The following is a 16,685-nucleotide window of genomic DNA, read 5'->3' on the forward strand; positions in this document are numbered from 1 at the left end:
TGTGCAGTCCAATCGGACGTTTTTGGAGATGTGGTCAGTTGTACAGAGGAAGTAGTCTTCAATCTTCATGATGAGAATAATTGGCTTTTATTATGAAAGCACAAAGCATATGTTTGACAAATTGCTACATCAAGCACAAGTAGTTTCTCTCCGACTCCCGCTTTTCAACCCCAGAACCGCTGTCGTCTGACGGCCGCCGTGGCATCGAAACGCAGAGGCGAGCTCCAAATGGATGCCGACGACTCGACCGTGAAGATGAACACCAAGTTGGCCACCATCATCACCAGACTGGGCAACAAGGACAAGCCCAGTCCAAAAGCGCGAACGCTGCTGCCGAACGCGGCGGCCACCCAGTAAGCCAACCTGCGGACAGAACAAGGTTGCTTTAGGCCACTTGCGCCAGAGCCCAAAGCCAAACATTTTGCTGCCCCACCGTCCCAAGGCGAAGACGATGGCGAGCAGCGGCACGAGCTTCAGCTGCTCCTGGCTCAGGTACATCGCCATGACAACCAGCTGCAGGAAGTACATCAGGAAGAGACTGACAGACTCCCGCGTGTAGTTCCTGTGTACGCCGAGGTCCTCCAGATATGCCGGCGCCGCCGTTTCGTCCAAAAGGGGCTGAACCACGCCAAACCTGAGACGCGTCACGCCCACCGCCAGCCAGCCTGACCACCGCACACAAAAATACAGTTAGGCTGGGGACGAGTGGACGGCAGGCGGGGGCGGTTGTCGTCACCTAGGACGATGGGCGTGACAGCAAAGACGGAGCAGCGCAGCACGTAGAGCATCCTGAGGGGGGCGCCATCCAGTAGGGGGGCATCAAAGGGCAGGAACACAAAGCCCCCCCACACCAGGAAGGGGAAGAAGATTGCTGAGGTCATCAGTGACACACCCACCTTCAAGATGTCTCGACTGGGACAGCCATGCCTGCCTGAGACCAAAAAAAAACCCAAAAGGCACTTGTGGGAAATCACAGACCAAGCCAGGGTTGGCAGTTTTCACTGAATTTACCTGTGGCAGATGACCTGTCATCCCAGCGGCCGTGTCGCTTGAGGTGGGTCCTGTCCCTTTCCCTCACTGCTTGTGGCTCGCCCACCACGCCGTGCATCTGGGCCCCCACCTGCTCGTCCATGGGTGTCGGGCCTGCTTGACGGAGAGCACAACAATCACACACTTTGAGTAGTTGATTGGAAGAACAAAATTATCAGTCATTCTCATGTAGGAATGCTGCAATATAACAAACATGTTAATCGGATGCAAGATGTATGAGACTGAATGAGAGAGAGTTCAAGAAAATGGGTTACAGGGTGGTTAGTAAGCCCTCAGCGAGCAAATTAAACTAAGAGTCGATTTGACCGGTCACTTTGGTTTAGTCGGCTTAGCAGTTTGTTTTGGCGAGCGTTTCATTAATAACGTCACTCGAAAGAACAAGCAGCTATGACGTCCTCAACTGCGAAACGAATCATCCTCGTCAGGACGATTGTGAAAATTGTTTACCAAATTTCGGATCAATTGTAAGCACTCATCGAAGACTCTGTGCTAACAGGCCAACTTGCTAATGACGAGAGGTCAAACATTTGAAAGGATTTGTACGGATTCACCTGACCACTCAGAGCTTCCGTCGTGTGTTTTTGGTCTGGCCGTGCTGGCGGTGAAAGCAAAAAAGCACCAACAAAGGAAACCAGGTGTGCGAGTTTTCGTGTTTGTGCTCCAGGTGAGCGACGTCAAACTCGCCAACTCCTCCCATGAGGAAAAGTTTGAAAGCGGAAGTGGTAGAATTTCCAAACGATATCAGTCTTCTTGTATTGATTTAATCACGCTGTAATTCTAATGCTTGTTTTATTTGTCTTTATTTTTATTTTAATCTCAAACGTGTGTTCAACGACGTTCTGGTTCAGGTTGAGGCTAGTTTTAAGTTGAAACTTGAACTAGGTTTAGAGTATTCTTCCTGTTCATGTTTCAACTTGAGACTTCAACCGCGGGCACTAGGTCGCCCCCAAGGACCACATTAGTAGCCCGCGGCCCTGACTAACCACCAGTGATGGGACATAGTGATTTTCTAGGAATGTTGTAGAATTGGAATTGGTCATAAGAAAATGCGAACACTGGCATACACTTATATTTTTAAAAAAATGTACTCAATGTGAATATCGTGAATGAATAGTAACACAAAATAGTAAAATCATTGAAGTTGTTGTTGGATCCCCGTTAGCGCTCGCAATATACAAGAGCTAATCTTCCTGGGGTCCTGTAATTTGCCTATTATCTTATTTTAGTCGTGCATATAAAACTGGCAGCTGTTTGCGTCTCAGTTTCAAAAAGGGTGGTAACCCCTGAAATAGATGATATGCTCAAAGATTTTTTTTTGCATTTGAATAAGAAAGTAGACCAGGGGTGCTCAAGTCCCGTCCTCGAGATCTCCTATCCAGCCTATTTTAGATATATTCCCACGGCAACACACCTGATTCATATTATCAGGATCGTCTTTAGGCTTTTGCAAACCTTGCTCATTATCTGATCATTTGAATAAGGTGTGTTGGAAAAGGGATATACCTAAAACAGGCTGGACAGAGGCTCATGAGGACCAGACTTGGGCACCCCTGAAGTAGACTATAGATGACGTCATTCTTGTCTTTATTTGTGTCCGTGTTTCCTTTCATGTTACCGGCGTACACCGATTAGGCGGGTCTAGCACGGTGAGTTCCACGTCATCAGAAGAATGTGGAGCGTGCCACGTGACCTCCGGCAGGATTCTGAATGGCTGTTTAGCGCCACGTGATCACTCGACACGTTGTCATAGCGATGGATTCCGGCCATACGACCCCGCCCCGCCGTACGTCACGTCCAGGTGTGAAAAGCGAACGCTACCGTTGCTGAGTAGGCGGGGCTTCGCTTCGGCCCGCCGCAGGGATTGGTCGAAGGCTTCACCAGCGGCCTATGCTCCGATTGGACAGTAGCGCCGATGCCGTCTGTCACTCCCGGTCAAGCCCCACCCCTGCGCCCAGACTGCAGACTGCTCGTGGACCAGGACCCGAACCTCTGCCGGATCCGCCGGAGATTGATCGGTGATTGATCGATTGACTGATTTATTGATTGACTGACTGGTTGGTCCACGTGGACACTTGGGCGGGATGTCCCGGCTGTTAGAGGGAAGGAACAAGGACAAGATGAAAGAAATGAACGCAAAGGTGAGCCCGCTTGAAAGCAAAAAGAACAAAAGCCATCATTGATCATTGAATATCGATTAGTTGCTGTCCAAAGCCAAAACCTTTAGTTACAATTATCGATGTCACTTTGAGCCTCTTTTCTTCGGTTCCGCTTTTTTTTCTCTCCTTTTCACCCCGCCACCTCGTGGACCTGGCCGGTCCGCTTCTTTATTGTTTCTTTTTCTTCTACCTTTAGTTGTTAAAATCCGATATTGATCCGTGGTCGGGTATTGATCGCTCGATCGCTTTGCGTTTGCCACAGCGGAAAGAGTTTGCGTGCGAGTGTGTGTGTGTGTGCGCGCGCGCGCGCGCGTGCGTGTGAAAACAGAAGCAACTTGGCGGAAATTGAAGCGTTTTTCCCCGTCTTTGAGATTCGGGGAAAAACACGACCTTTTTTTCACCCGGTACTAGCGCGCGCGCGGGCGTGTGTTATGTTTGTAGCCGCGCGCGTCGTGTTTGCGCTTCTTCTGAGCTTGGCGCGTGTGCGTGTGCGTGTATCCGTTACTCGCAGCGTGGCCGCTTTGTCCTACAGATGAAACGGGCGGGGGGAGGGGAGGCCCGGCGTGCGCGTGCGCGTGTCCAAACAGGAAGTGAAAATGTACAGCTCGAACTAGTGACCAGAACTTCATCAAGGACTTTCATAGGATTTCTTGTTATATATTAGTAATGGTTAAAAAAACGGGATGTGTCTTTATAAAAAGGGTTAATAGCGTTTTATCAAAGACTACTATTAATTAGGATGGAACAGTTATGAAAGACACAACACGTGGGAGAGTGTACATGTAAACCCCAAAGAAGCCATTTTCCAGCCATTATCCATAGAGTATTTCTTGTTATTATTGACATAAGCTACGTTAGCCACATGATGCTCAACTCTTCCTGGGAGGTTGGTTTGCATACAACATGATTATCCAAGCCCTGTGTGTGCGCTTATTTCCATGCCGGCTCAACTTGCGTAGACCCAAATATATTGCGGAGCTCTGCTGGAGGAAGGGCTTTCCACCTCAGTCAGAACTGTTGAGTCGCAGCCTGAAGGTGTCCCGGAACCCGTCGCTGCATGGGCACTGGCGGTGAGGGATGTCGTCAAGCTGAAGGGGGAGTCCTATTGAGCCTTTTTGGCCCGTGGGAGTCCAGAGACAGCTGATGGGCACCCACTGGCACCCAAGTGGATGGAGAAGCACTTGTGGAAATGATGGTCGACCTAGGCTCGAGGTATGTTGTGGGGCTCACAAACACGCTGGCCTGAACATCGGGGACAGTCCCTCTGGATTGGCAGACCCGGGCCGGGTGTGTTCCAACTACAGGGGCCTCAGGCTCCCTGGTAAGGTCCACTCGGGGTTGTGAGAGAGGACGGTCCGTCGGGAAGATGGATCTCAGATTCAAGATTCAGATTCAGTGCGCTTTTCGTCCCGGCCGTGAAACAGTTGAGCAACTCGACACCCTCGGCAGGGTCCTCCAGGTTGCTTTGGAGTTCACCCAACCAATCTACGCGTGATTTGTGGCTCGGGGGAAAGAACTCTTGACTGTGTCCCCTTGGGTGATCTTTAGGGGGTATCAGAACCCTTGATACGGGCTGTTTGGCCCCAGTACTAGGGCTGGCTTAAAAAATATGAATCGAATCAATTTTCCTTTTCATCGGCCGATATTTATTGATAAAACCAAAAATCGATCCTTTTAATAGGTCTTTTTCCCCATGAAATGTCTCGCGTCATGTGAGATCTCGTCAGTAAGCGAGAGTAACGTATCATAACAACATGGCGAACGCACTGAAATCAGAGCCAACAGGCTTGAAGGCAGATGTCTGGAAGTTTTGGGCTTTTAAAAAAAAACATATAAAGGAAGCAATGAAGTGAAACTTTGTGAGACAGGAATGGGAATGTGTTGAGTTTACATTGTGGTTTTGCTACTTGATTTACATAGCCTGTTCTGCGCTTGGAATGGATCATTATTATTAATTATTGTTTTGGTCAGATCATGTTCAATAATGCATACATGAATGTTACTGCAATAGGCTCAATTTTGAATTCTTTTTTTTTTTTTTATTTCATGTCATATGGCATGTTAAGAATCTCAAGTTAATTACACCGTCATTGTATGATACGGCACAAGTCTAGCCGCTAACGTCGGACTTAGTTGAAAATGGCTTGCTCATTTTTGTCCTTGACAATTCAATGTTAGTGGCACAACTAATGCCGGTCTTTTTTTTGGGTGGGGGCGTTTCCTAAGAAGTGATGGTTTTAGAGAGAGACTTTTATGACAGCGACATGAGTTTAATGTTTAACCTGTGTGGTGTTTACATTTCATTTTCCCTTCATGCTTCTCTCTGGCTTCCTCCCACATTAAGATAAGATAAAAAATAAGCTTTTGTTAGTCACATTACAAAAACATGGTAGCATGTTAGCTGAATTGAAGAAACTAAATTGTCCAAAGGTTTGAAAAGTTGCTTGACGACATCGTTTGGTTCTACTGGACCTCAGCGCTGCCGTCAAAAAACAGTAGACCGCCACATTTTACTGAACAGACTTCAAAGCCTGCTTGGCCTCTCTGGTACTGTTTTTATCCGGTTCAGCTCATCTCGCAGTGCGAGGTTTGTATGTAGGTATGGATACATCTTCCTCAAGGACACATGAAATTGAGTGCGGGGTGCCCCAAGGGTCAAATTTAGGTCCAGTTCTTTTTTTAATCTCTACATGCTTTGCCTTGGGGACGTCAACAGGAGATACGGCGTTAGCTTTCGCGGTTATGCAAATGACACTTCTTCTGACCACACTGGGCTGGAACCTGCTCATCATTTTTTGGACTCCTTAAGAGCTTTAACTACGATAGGATTTTATCATTTGAAGAAGAATCGACCTCTTTCTCGCTCAGGCTGACATAGAGGTGCTGATGCATGCTTTTGGATGATTGAAAAGCCCTGCTCTATAATCCTCACAAAAAGAAGATCTGCAATCTAAAACGTCTTCAGAACTCTGATCTTTGCGTCCTCCCACCAGTTTTAAGACCACTTTCTTGGCACCCCGTGTTTTTAAGCGTTGATCTTAAGAGTTCTTTTACTTGTTTTCAAAGTATATAATATGCTTGTACCAGATCAACCCTCGGGCGGTTTAGTTGAAAGCTTGAACAAAAACGTACAAGGAGGCTGCATTCAGCCGCTCTGGCCCTCTTTTGGTTTTGGTGGCGGCGGCATCCGCCGTAACTGCAGAATGTGGTACCTCTCGCTGTGGATGGCTCCCACAGGTTGTTTGTTTCCTCACATGAATCCTCAGTGCCTTATGTGTGGGTGTGTACGTGCGTGGGTGTGTGTTCGTCTGGGCGTTTTGGTGCTTATACCGGTACGTCAGAATACAAGTGGTGTGTGGTCTTGTATATTTTCTTGCAATTTGAATTGTCGACCTTGCATTTTTGAGCAATTTTTCTAATGAAATTGATTAGATTTGATACCCGTGCCCTGTGATTGAGTGGCGAGCAGTCGAGGATGTAGGTCACTTCCCGGCCCAAGTGAAAGTCTGGTGCTCTTGGTGCTGTTGGCGCTTCCTGCGCCGTCCCTTTTGCATGTTCCACACTTCATGTGAAGTGCCATGTGGGCGTGTCTCGAGCTGGTGGTCAGGCACTGTGACTGGAGTCTCATGACACACACACACACACACACACACACACACACACACACACTGAGAGTCTTGTCAGCTGATTCCTGAACTGTTTAATGTGTTGGGGAGGTAACAAAGTGTCAATGACACAATCCTTGTTTTTTCTTGCCGTTTTCACATCCAGTCATGACTTTGATTTGTTGACATCTGACGGCAAAGTTGGGTGCAAAAGTGACAAATCAGATTGTTGACATTCCTCCTTCTGTCGTGTGAAGACATGTAAACGCGCTCTCACACACTTCCTGTCTTTTGTGTGTGGTGCACAGGTTAGAGAGGAAGTCAACCCAAAAATGTTGTTTACAAGAATTTGTTTTTGCAGGCCCACTAGTCGAAACACGACACCCTGATTCACATTGTGTTTGTGTAATATAAGTTAAGCAGCAAAATCCACCCGTTTTTTAGCCACCTCAGGGGGGCTTGTGTCTTGCTGTCGACTGAAAATAACATCACAGTTGCTCAGGTAACGACCAATCACGGCCACTTGTGGGGCTGCATACAACATATTCTTGTGCAGAACATTTTTGGGTCGACTTCCCCTTTTTAAGTTCAAAAAAGAGAAGTTGCCTCCGTTACACACGTTGCATTTCCAACACGAGCCACCTCTGCTCAACTTTAGTTGGTTTTTTTTTTGTGTGTGTTGTCAGAACAAAGAAAAAGAGCGGGTTAAGGAGCGCGAGAAGGAGGCTCGCTCCAACAAAGGTCACCTGTTCACGTCCCTCACTGTCTCCTCCACCACGTTGTGCTCGGCGTGCAACCGAAGCATCACCGCCAAGGAGGCCCTCAGCTGCCCCGGTAACACGCACGCAATCAATCACAACAATTTCTAGTCCAGACAGCGACATTTGTCGAGCGATTGCCCTGCCGGTCTCAAACTGTTCCGTCCGTCTGTCGTGTGTGCGGCAGGTTGCAACGTGACCATTCACAACCGTTGCCGAGACAGTTTGGCGAACTGCGCCAAGATGAAGCAGAAGGTAAATGTGAGAAGACGCCAGCGCGCGAACGGCAAAGTTTGGCGCGGAGGGCAAAAGTGCAAAACGGCAGCAACCGAGGCTTAGTTGGCTTGAGCGAGGCCGACGCAGGACAAAGCGGCGACAAAACAAACGTAGTCTTTGTCATGAGACTGCATCCTCACACAACCGCTACGAGGGGAACCCTCATCGCTCGGTTTTTGCCCCCACAGTTCAGTTCTGTTTTCATTTGTGCTTTGGGCAAAAATGGAACCAGATTTTCCCTTATGCGTGCCAACAAAAACGTCAATTTGGGCTCTAATGAATTTCAAGTTAATCAACACCCGAGTGTCTCGTCCCTAACTTTCACCTTGACTCATAATAATCGTCCTCTTCCAGAAGAGATCAATGTACGCATGTAATGTGGCGAAAAAGTAGATTGGTCCATCAAGATTTTCGGGATTGACACTTTAGTCGGGATAGACCGATATTTGGCTTTTCGACGAATATCGGCATCTGCCTTTTTTTAAAACTCTGTTGGCCGATAATAAATCAATTTAAAACTGTGGAAATCAAAACAAAGATATGTGAAAGTTGAACATTTCTGTCATTTTGAAATGTTCATTTACTGCAGAAAACTACATGGAGCTATTGTATAAGTTTTCATTTATCCTTTTTAAGACACGCTGTCAACCTCAGGTGCTCCCAGAACTTTTTGTTAGAATTTTATAACAGAGATGTATATTGTCAAAAATTTCTTGAAATAATAATTTGAAAAAAAAAAAATCAACAATATGTAAACCTGAAACATTGTTCAATAAACATGCTTATAGACGTTGCAACAAAGTTAAGAGTAAATTTTTCTTTAGATTTTGATGCCAATATTTTCCTTTTTACTGAAAATAAATATCGGCTCCAAATGTCGGTTATCGGCCTCCTTGACTACTACTAATCGGTATCGGCCCTGAAAAAAGCATATCGGTCTATCTCTATACTTTAGTACACAAATAGGAAATGTTGGAGGGATGTTCATCTGCTTCTGGAAAAATAATACCGGTGTAATAATCCATGTACAAATGTGAATAGGGAAAACTGGCAAATTATTGCCGCTCTTTGTAATTCCCATGAAAAAAAACAAAAACTGAAAATCCCTCAGTAAGCAGGGGATGTGGAAGGAAAAAAATACAAAACAAGCAGAGGTTTGCACAAAAGTACGGAAAAATGGTTTCAAATAAATGTGCGGTTGGGTGAATTTGTGACCGGCAAAGCACAAATGTCCTCCAGTAGTCGTGAGTGGCGTACTTGCTATGGACAGCCTGTCCGTCTCTCACGTGTCTGCCTGCTTTACAGCAACAGAAGCTGGCCATGGCGAGGAACAGTTCGGCCCTTCAGAACGTTGCTCTGCGGGCAAAAAGTGAGTTGACTCCATTCTGCCCACGCGCCGGGCGAGTTGCGCGCGTGCGTTGTTGTTGTTGTCGTCGCGTTGTGAACACTTTGTCCCGTCCGCTCTTCAGCCCAGGCGATGAAAGAGCGTCCCAGTTCGGCCATCTACCCGTCAGACAGCCTGCGCCAGTCGTTGCTTGGCTCCCGACGCGTTCGCTCGGGCCTCTCGCTCGCTAAGAGCGTCTCCACCAATAATATCGCCGGGTGAGTGCCAAGTGCCAGCTTCCGTCCGTGTGACACCGTAGCTTCCCGTTACATGAAAAGCGTCCCGTCTGTCCGTCCAGCATGAGCGAGGACCCGGTCGGCCTGAGGAGGATTTTGTCTCAGTCCACCGAGTCGCTCAACTTTCGGAGCAGGACTTTGTCCATGGAGTCGCTCACCGACGACGGTGCGTATCTCCCCGCAACTGCTCGTCGCCCGTCGGGGGTGCGATGAAAGTGAAGTGAAGGCTGGCGTTTCCTAGGAGACTGGTGGTGGAGCCCTCTGCTGGAGGAGCTGCAGGTTGAGGGCCGCAGTGTCCAAGCCGACAGCTGGAGTCTGGTGGTGGAGCCCAAATTCCTGCAGACGCTCCACAAAGATCTGATTAAGCAGCAAGACGTCATCTACGGTACGCCACACGCGACGTGCGGCTCGAGCCGACAGATGTCGTCGGGGCGCCTCCTGACCGTGGCCACGCCCCTCCCCTTTGCTGGGTGCGCAGAGTTAATCCAGACGGAGTTTAACCACGTCCGCACGCTGCGCATCATGGAGGGCGTGTATCGGCGAGGTATGCTGGAGGAGGTGATGCTGGAGGCGGGCGTGGTCCATACCATCTTCCCGTGTCTGGACCAGCTGCTGGAGCTCCACACGGCCTTCCTGGCCCAGCTGGTGGCCCGGAGGAAGCAGGGCGCGGTCGAGGGCAGCGACGCCAACTTTATCGTCCCGAATATCGGAGAGCTGCTCCTCGCGCAGGTGAGAATGGCGCGCCGAAGGCTGGCCGCGCCGGAAAGGTGACGCGTGTGCGTGCGTCTTGTCTAGTTTTCAGGTCAGTGTGCAGACGACATGAAGAAAGTTTACTCGGAATTTTGCAGTCGTCACCCGAAAGCTGTCAAACTTTACAAGGACGTTCTAACCCGCGACAGAAGACTGCAGCACTTGATCAGGGTGAGTAGGCGCCCGAATCTTCGGGTAAATGGGTTTTTTATTCAGGCGCTCAAAGGGCTTCGCGTTGACTTGACATTCACCCGCCGACGACGCAGTGTCAGCGACTGTGGGTTCTGAATCTTGCTCAAGAAAGTGCGGGGGGGGGGGGGGGGGGGAGTGAACCCACAACCTCTGGGTTGGAAGACAATCACTCTACCCTTGAGCCACGCTGCCCCTAATCGTCATCGAAAGGTCAACCTTGAGCAAAACCAAGAGCTACTGACACGAGATCTGGACTGGGTCCGCTCGCCTTATGACTCCCAAATGCAAAGAAGATATTTTGCTGGACCTTGGACATGCGATCAAGTGGCGTCTTTAACACGAGCAAAGGCTGGACTAAGAGCAGATCCTGTAGTTGGGGTGACACCATGAGCCTTGATTAATTCAGGTTGTGCCACCACAGACAGGTCTGGCCTATTTTGATTGGTCATCTGCAAAGGTTGAAATGAGGCGAAAATAGTATTGTCAAGACATTTTTGGCGTTGACTTCCTCTTTAAACGTTTGTTTTCTTTGAGACGGTTCCCCGTGAATCCGCTTGAAAGGCTTCTTCTGTTTATTGTTTTGAAGCGTGGAGTCAAGCCCGTTTTGTCAACAAGCAGGTGAACGTCTGCTCTCCCAGCGGACACGCCCACCAGAGCCATGTATAGGGACATTCTGAACGTGCACTTTCAGAAAATTCGGAACTGAAGAAGCCTTAACGGATTTCGGTGGAATTTTTTTGGAGCAAACAAAATCCAGTTGCGCCCATTCAACCTTTGCGGACAGACAGGCCTTGACTAGTTAGCTTTAGCCGTTAGCACACTCCTGCGGACGGACGGACGTCTCCATTGTTGTCTGTGCCCCACTGCTGATTGTTAAAGTGGAAGTCAACGCAAACATATTTTTTTCAAGAATATGTTCTATGCAAGCCCACTAGTTGAAACAGGGCGTTCTGATAAATATTGCGTTTGTGGAATAAGTGTTAATCCGCTCGTTTTTAGCCATCTCCGGGGGCGGCCATTTTATCTTCTGTCGACTGAAAATGACATCACAACTGCTCACGACGACCAATCGCGGCTCGGATTCAGAAAACAGGTCAGCCGTGATTAGTCGTCGTGAGCAGTTGCGATGTCATTTCCAGTCGACAGAAGACAAAATGGCAGATGGCTAAAAACGAGTGGATCAACACTTATTCCACAAACGCATTATTTATCAGAACGCCCTGTTTCAACTAGTGGGCCTGCTGGGAACATATTCCTGAAAGAAATATGTTTGGGTTGACTTCCGCTTTAAAGGTTGTCCACTAAGAATGTTGCCCTGTGGCTTTTTTCCCATGATGCTCAGCGCGCCTGCCGCGGCCCTCTGCTGCGTCGTCACGGCGTCCCGGAGTGCATCCTGCTGGTCACCCAGAGGATCACCAAGTATCCCGTCCTCATTCAGAGGATCCTGGACAACACCAAAGGTACGCCGCTGCCCATCCATTTGGGGTCCCGCGTAGCGTCGGTGAGCCGGAGCCCGTCCGTCCCAGCCCACTTTGGTTGGGTGAGAGGCGGGCAGTTGGGGACTGTGAGGAACGGAAATCAAGCGCTCACCACCAACGTGACCTCCCGCCAGGCAATGAGGAGGAGGTGCGAGCTCTCGAGCGAGCCTTGGCCCTCCTCAAGGAGCTGATCGTCTCGGTGAATAAGGAGGTTCTGGAGCTGGACCGGGCCAGGAGGCTGCAAGAGGTCCAAGCCCGGCTGGACCCCCGGGCTCGAGCGGAGGTGCTTGGCGGCGGCGTGTTTCGGGGAGGAGAGCTTCTGCGAAGGAAGCTTCATCATGAAGGAATGCTCCTGGTGGTGCAAGGCTCCAGGATGAAAGGTACCCGTCCGGCGCCCCCGTGTGGGTGGAGCTAACACAATCACGTGACCTGTCTTATTCGTATGTCCAGATGTCCACGTCCTGTTGATGTCGGACATCTTGGTCTTCCTCCAGGAAAAGGACCAGAAGTTCACCTTTGCATCCTTTGTAAGATCTTGCCGATGACACAAACGGCTTGGTCGCCTGCCTGCCCGGCTACAATGACGTTTGTGTCGGTGTGTGCGTGCGCGCGCGCGTGACAGGACAAGTCTCCGGTGGTCTCCCTGATCAAGCTCATTGTGAGGGATATAGCCAATCAGGAGCGGGGGATGTACCTGATCAGTGACTCCACCCCCCCGGAGATGTACGAGCTGCACGCCTCTTCCAAAGACGACCGACGCACTTGGATGAACGTCATAAAGCAGGCCTCGCTCAGGTAGCGCCGCTGCACGACCGCTTTTTACATTTTTATTTTGAACATGCATTACAGTATAATATGGTAACTTGTGAAAAAAAAAAATTCAAATTAAAACCAAAATCAAAATGATAGTAGGAAGTAACCCGTGTGTGTGTGTGTGTGCAGTTGTCCGTCCAGAGAAGAATTCCCTTTAATCGAAACGGAAGCCAAAGCTTTACTGCGGCGACTCAAAGGTAGCACCCGTCCTTCTCCATTTTGTTCATCGTTGTCCTCCTCTTCATGGTTTTGATTGTTGGTGTGGGTCAGCGGACATCTTGCAGAAGGATCGCGAGGTTTTGGAGCTGCTCCAGGAGCGCGTGACGTTGTTCTGCGAGCTGGCCCAGGCGACGGGAAGAAGCGGCGTAGGGGAAGGAGCTCCGGAAGTGGGCGGCGGCGCGCTTTCCAGGTCCTCGGACAACAGGAAGCTGTTCCGAGCGGACGCCGCTCAGGCTCCTCCCGCCGGGCCGCTGCTCGCCGGCGCCATCTGTGAAGGTGACGGCCGGACGAAGCTCGCGCGAGTGGTTGGCCCGGTGGAAGGGACGAAGGACTTAGCGTGTTCTTGTTGCTCTTCAGTGGAGAAACTGAGCCATCTGCTGGCAGGATGCAGCATCGTCAAAGTGTCGGTCGCCAACTGCAACCAGGAGCTGAGCAGTGAGGGCCCGCCGTCTTCGATCATTCCACAATAAGAATAATACTTCATCTTCTTCGTCGTCATCATCATCATCATCCTGTTGTTGTGTTTGCATCAGACGGCGAACCCGCGGCACTCAACGCTTCTCTCGAGCTCAACTCTTCCAAGGTAAGCGCAGCTGCTGTCAAGCAGTTGTCAATTCTAATGAATGAAACGAGACGGGGCGCAAGTCATGTTTTTGACGCTACGCTGTCATTTTCTGTCATATTTGCAAATGTACATACCAGGGGGGCGGAGCCAGAACCTGGCTAATGGGTGGGCCTGGAAAAATCAGGGTGGACCTGAATATTTATCTCACTTTTAGCACAATCCTCCTGCCCCGACACGACACCTCGTATATTCAAATAAAATGTCAAACCGAATAATATGAAGTTCGGATCTTCCTCAGACAACCGCAATTATGCCATTCTTTATATTTGATCAAATAAAAAACACAAATAGTTTCATAGTAAATATTTAAAAGTATATATTTTTTCATGAATCTCATTGGGCGGGCAGTGTGTCAATCTGGGTCGGCCTGTGCACACCCGGGCCCACCCATGGCTCCGCCCCTGGTACGTACTGAAAATTTGATCTGATGGTTGATATGGGGAGGAAATAAAAATGTGCGAATTGAGTCAAAATTGCAATATCGTCCGAAAAATTGCAATTGTGAAATGTTGGCTAAGAAAAAGCTCTTAGTCGCTTCCTCGTTCATCCTGCAGGACACAAATGGAAACCAGCTGCAGGAGGCCACGTTGAAGGAGGTGACCCTTCGGTTAGGCGTGTGTGGCGAGCGTGTGTCGGCGTCCGTGCTAAACGTATGCTTTGCGCAGGAAGTGCGTGAGCGTCTGGTCAGCGTGAGCGCGCAGCTTCACGCTCTTCAGGTCAGAGGTCGTCGTCGTCGTCGGTTGGTTGGCCGAGCTTCCTTTCTATTGACTCGCTGTCTCCGCCCCCAGGCTGCCGTCATTCGCCAGGACTCGGTGGTGGAGCTGTTTGTCAGGAGCGGCCCCGCCCCCGGGCCCACCTCCGTACCCCGCCTCAGCCGCTCAGTGTCGCGGGACACGGGTCTGGATGGGGGCGGCGGCGGCGGCGGCGAAGCGGCGCTGCTAAGGCGGCAAGTTGAGCTTCTGCAGGACGAAGTGAAGCGACTGCGGGCTCGAGAGGAGGAGCCTGGCAAAGCGGAGGCGCAGCCGGCCGGCAGGAGGAGAAGCAACGGGGACCTGAGCGACATCATCAAGGGAGACCCGGTAGGGAACGGGGCAGATGTACAGGTCAATCAAACAAAAAAGACATTTCCAGGTACCAAGCCTCATCGATGCATCTGTGGCTAAAAAGTGAAGCGTGGAGAGTGTCAAATCCACAAGTGGCCAAAGTCTCGGCTTGTATTTGTCGCGTGTTTCCTCTTTTCTTTGGCACGATGACATGGTTGCAGTGGCCGGGCAATCCGGTTCTGCCTTGGCCAAATCCTTCCTTGCTTCCTGTTAATAACACTAGGGGGCGCCGTTTCCTCTCTTCCAGCTAGTTGGTGTGCGCCAAGGTCAATGGCCAGGTGTGAATCATTTTACTAAAAATTGAGCGTCGGTTATCACTTTCCATCATGGCATCATTCTCCTTTTTTTCTGGGGGGGCGGTGAAAATTAGTACCCGTCTATAGGCCGGTCCGCCTCTATTTTTAAATTTTCCTCCTGTGCGCAGAGATCACCCTGAGGATCGATAGCTACCGTACAAGGTTTTTCCTGGGCAACTGTTGCGTGGCCCGTACAAGTCATGAGTTGAAGAGAAAAAAAAAAATGTGTTCGAGCAAGGCACAACTTCTTTCTACTTTGCACTTTGACCAGGCGAGGAGGAGGCGGGGCAGCCGAGAGCTGGAACTCCACCCCCTTGCTCCATTGGCCACTCACGACCCGCTCGACCAATTAGACGGCGTTCAGGAAGCCAACGAGGAGGAAGAAGAGCAACAAGTCGTGAAGATTTCTCCTCGCTCTGACAGCCCAAGAGGTCAGTCGCCGGGACAGAGTGCAAAGGGAACAAAGACACAATCAGGTGTGTTGCAGCAGGGAAAAATGGAAAAACAGGCAGGACAGCGGACCTCGAGGAACAGGATTGATGACACCTGTTCTAATCTATTGTATGAGCAAAGCTGCCTTCCAAATAGCAGAGATGTGATGAGACCTAAATCTTGAAAGCATTTTCAAGCTTCCTCTAAAAGGATGCGCTGCAGTGCCGGACAAATCTTGTCCGAGTCAAAGTTTACCGGCTGGCTTCTGAACAGTGAACGCAGAAAGTCTGCGTACATGGACCCCACTGAGCTCCAGCAGCAGGCTTCATGCACTGCAAATGCTACTACGTTTGTATCAAAGAGCATGCACAACTTGTAACGGGTCCATGCGGAAAGATTTTTTGGGCCCCCGGGCCGGAAAGACGTCAGGGTTAGGCCTCACCAAATTGGACAACACGGATGAACAAACAACTTTTCATCATTTACTATTTTTCCTGCTTACCTTAAAATAAATGCACATTTATTCGACATTTTCATTTTATGATATTATTTTTATTTCATATCCTCTTGCTGAGTGGAGGCGTGCTGGCTCTTGTAGTTTGTGGCTAACAATGACCTCTGACCTTTCAGACCTGCAGGACATCCCAGAGGAGAGCGAGTGTGGGGCTGAACCCAGTTAATGTCTCACCATGATGCCACCGGCGAATAGAAGAGAATCAACGCATAAGACGTCGTTTCCTGCTCCAGAAGGACTTTTCCCAGCAATGCTGACTAACTTGAAATAGGAAGCGCTTAGGAGTGGGTGGAGCAAGCGACGTGTGTCAAGGTCACTAAGAGACTAGACTACACTACCCACGATGCCTTTGGCAAAGGTCGTCATGACTATATTTATTTGTCTTCATGTTTGTCAAAAAGACTGAAACTTTCCATCCAACTTTTAGTGGCTGATGAAAACAAGGAGGGAAGCTGTTAGCATGTTAGCTAGTAGGTGACTTCTTCATAATGGAGGGCAGACACTTGTCTTGGAGACATTTTGAGACACTTCATTTCCTGTGTGTCACGCAGGGACGTCCTAGCTGCTCCTCATTCGTTCATGTCAAGTGCGTTTTTGGTTGTTTTCAGGAGAACCTTTTGTTTGTTTTTTTTAATATAAACGTTTAAAGAACATGTACATTATTTGTGTTTTAAATAATTTCTAAATCAACAGAGCTGGTCATTACTGCTGCATGCTCCCTTGTTCATGTCTACATTAGGCAGTATTTACGAAATACAAACTACGACAATAAAGGACTATTCTAGGCCATTAAATGAT

General features: G+C 49.3%; 2 protein-coding genes across 7 annotated transcripts; one reads left to right on the forward strand and one right to left on the reverse strand.

Annotated features, from left to right (window-relative positions):
- Positions 1-64: 64 nt before the first annotated feature.
- LOC147143100 (transmembrane protein 79-like) lies at positions 65-1,770 on the reverse strand. 3 transcript variants are annotated; one of them, XM_086037032.1, is made up of 5 exons: positions 1,602-1,770; positions 1,012-1,143; positions 737-931; positions 434-665; positions 65-363 (listed from the first exon to the last, which is right to left on the reverse strand). In XM_086037032.1, exons 2-5 carry the CDS (start codon positions 1,130-1,132, stop codon positions 165-167), a joined length of 747 nt encoding a protein of 248 aa, XP_085893158.1. In that variant the 5' UTR covers positions 1,133-1,143; positions 1,602-1,770; the 3' UTR covers positions 65-164. The 3 variants fall into 3 exon arrangements, with proteins under 3 accessions (XP_085893158.1, XP_085893161.1, XP_085893159.1); XM_086037035.1 differs by having other exon boundaries at positions 1,607-1,769; XM_086037033.1 differs by having other exon boundaries at positions 1,498-1,616.
- On the forward strand, positions 1,606-16,681 carry LOC147143101 (rho guanine nucleotide exchange factor 2-like). 4 transcript variants are annotated; one of them, XM_086037022.1, is made up of 23 exons: positions 1,606-1,714; positions 2,683-3,188; positions 7,498-7,645; positions 7,757-7,824; positions 9,151-9,214; positions 9,315-9,447; positions 9,528-9,631; positions 9,707-9,850; positions 9,944-10,194; positions 10,261-10,386; positions 11,750-11,867; positions 12,020-12,265; positions 12,336-12,412; positions 12,508-12,680; positions 12,828-12,895; positions 12,969-13,193; positions 13,275-13,352; positions 13,451-13,500; positions 14,097-14,138; positions 14,208-14,258; positions 14,331-14,621; positions 15,213-15,417; positions 16,004-16,681. In XM_086037022.1, exons 2-23 carry the CDS (start codon positions 3,132-3,134, stop codon positions 16,051-16,053), a joined length of 2,769 nt encoding a protein of 922 aa, XP_085893148.1. In that variant the 5' UTR covers positions 1,606-1,714; positions 2,683-3,131; the 3' UTR covers positions 16,054-16,681. The 4 variants fall into 4 exon arrangements, with proteins under 4 accessions (XP_085893148.1, XP_085893151.1, XP_085893149.1 ...); XM_086037025.1 differs by having other exon boundaries at positions 1,608-1,714; positions 15,213-15,372; XM_086037023.1 differs by lacking the exons at positions 1,606-1,714; positions 2,683-3,188 and adding an exon at positions 3,785-4,092.
- Positions 16,682-16,685: the final 4 nt, after the last annotated feature.

The sequence above is a fragment of the Filicampus tigris genome, chromosome 8 (genome assembly GCF_054856515.1).
Source record: "Filicampus tigris isolate MCC_2025a chromosome 8, RoL_Ftig_1.0, whole genome shotgun sequence".
NCBI lineage: Eukaryota > Metazoa > Chordata > Actinopteri > Syngnathiformes > Syngnathidae > Filicampus > Filicampus tigris.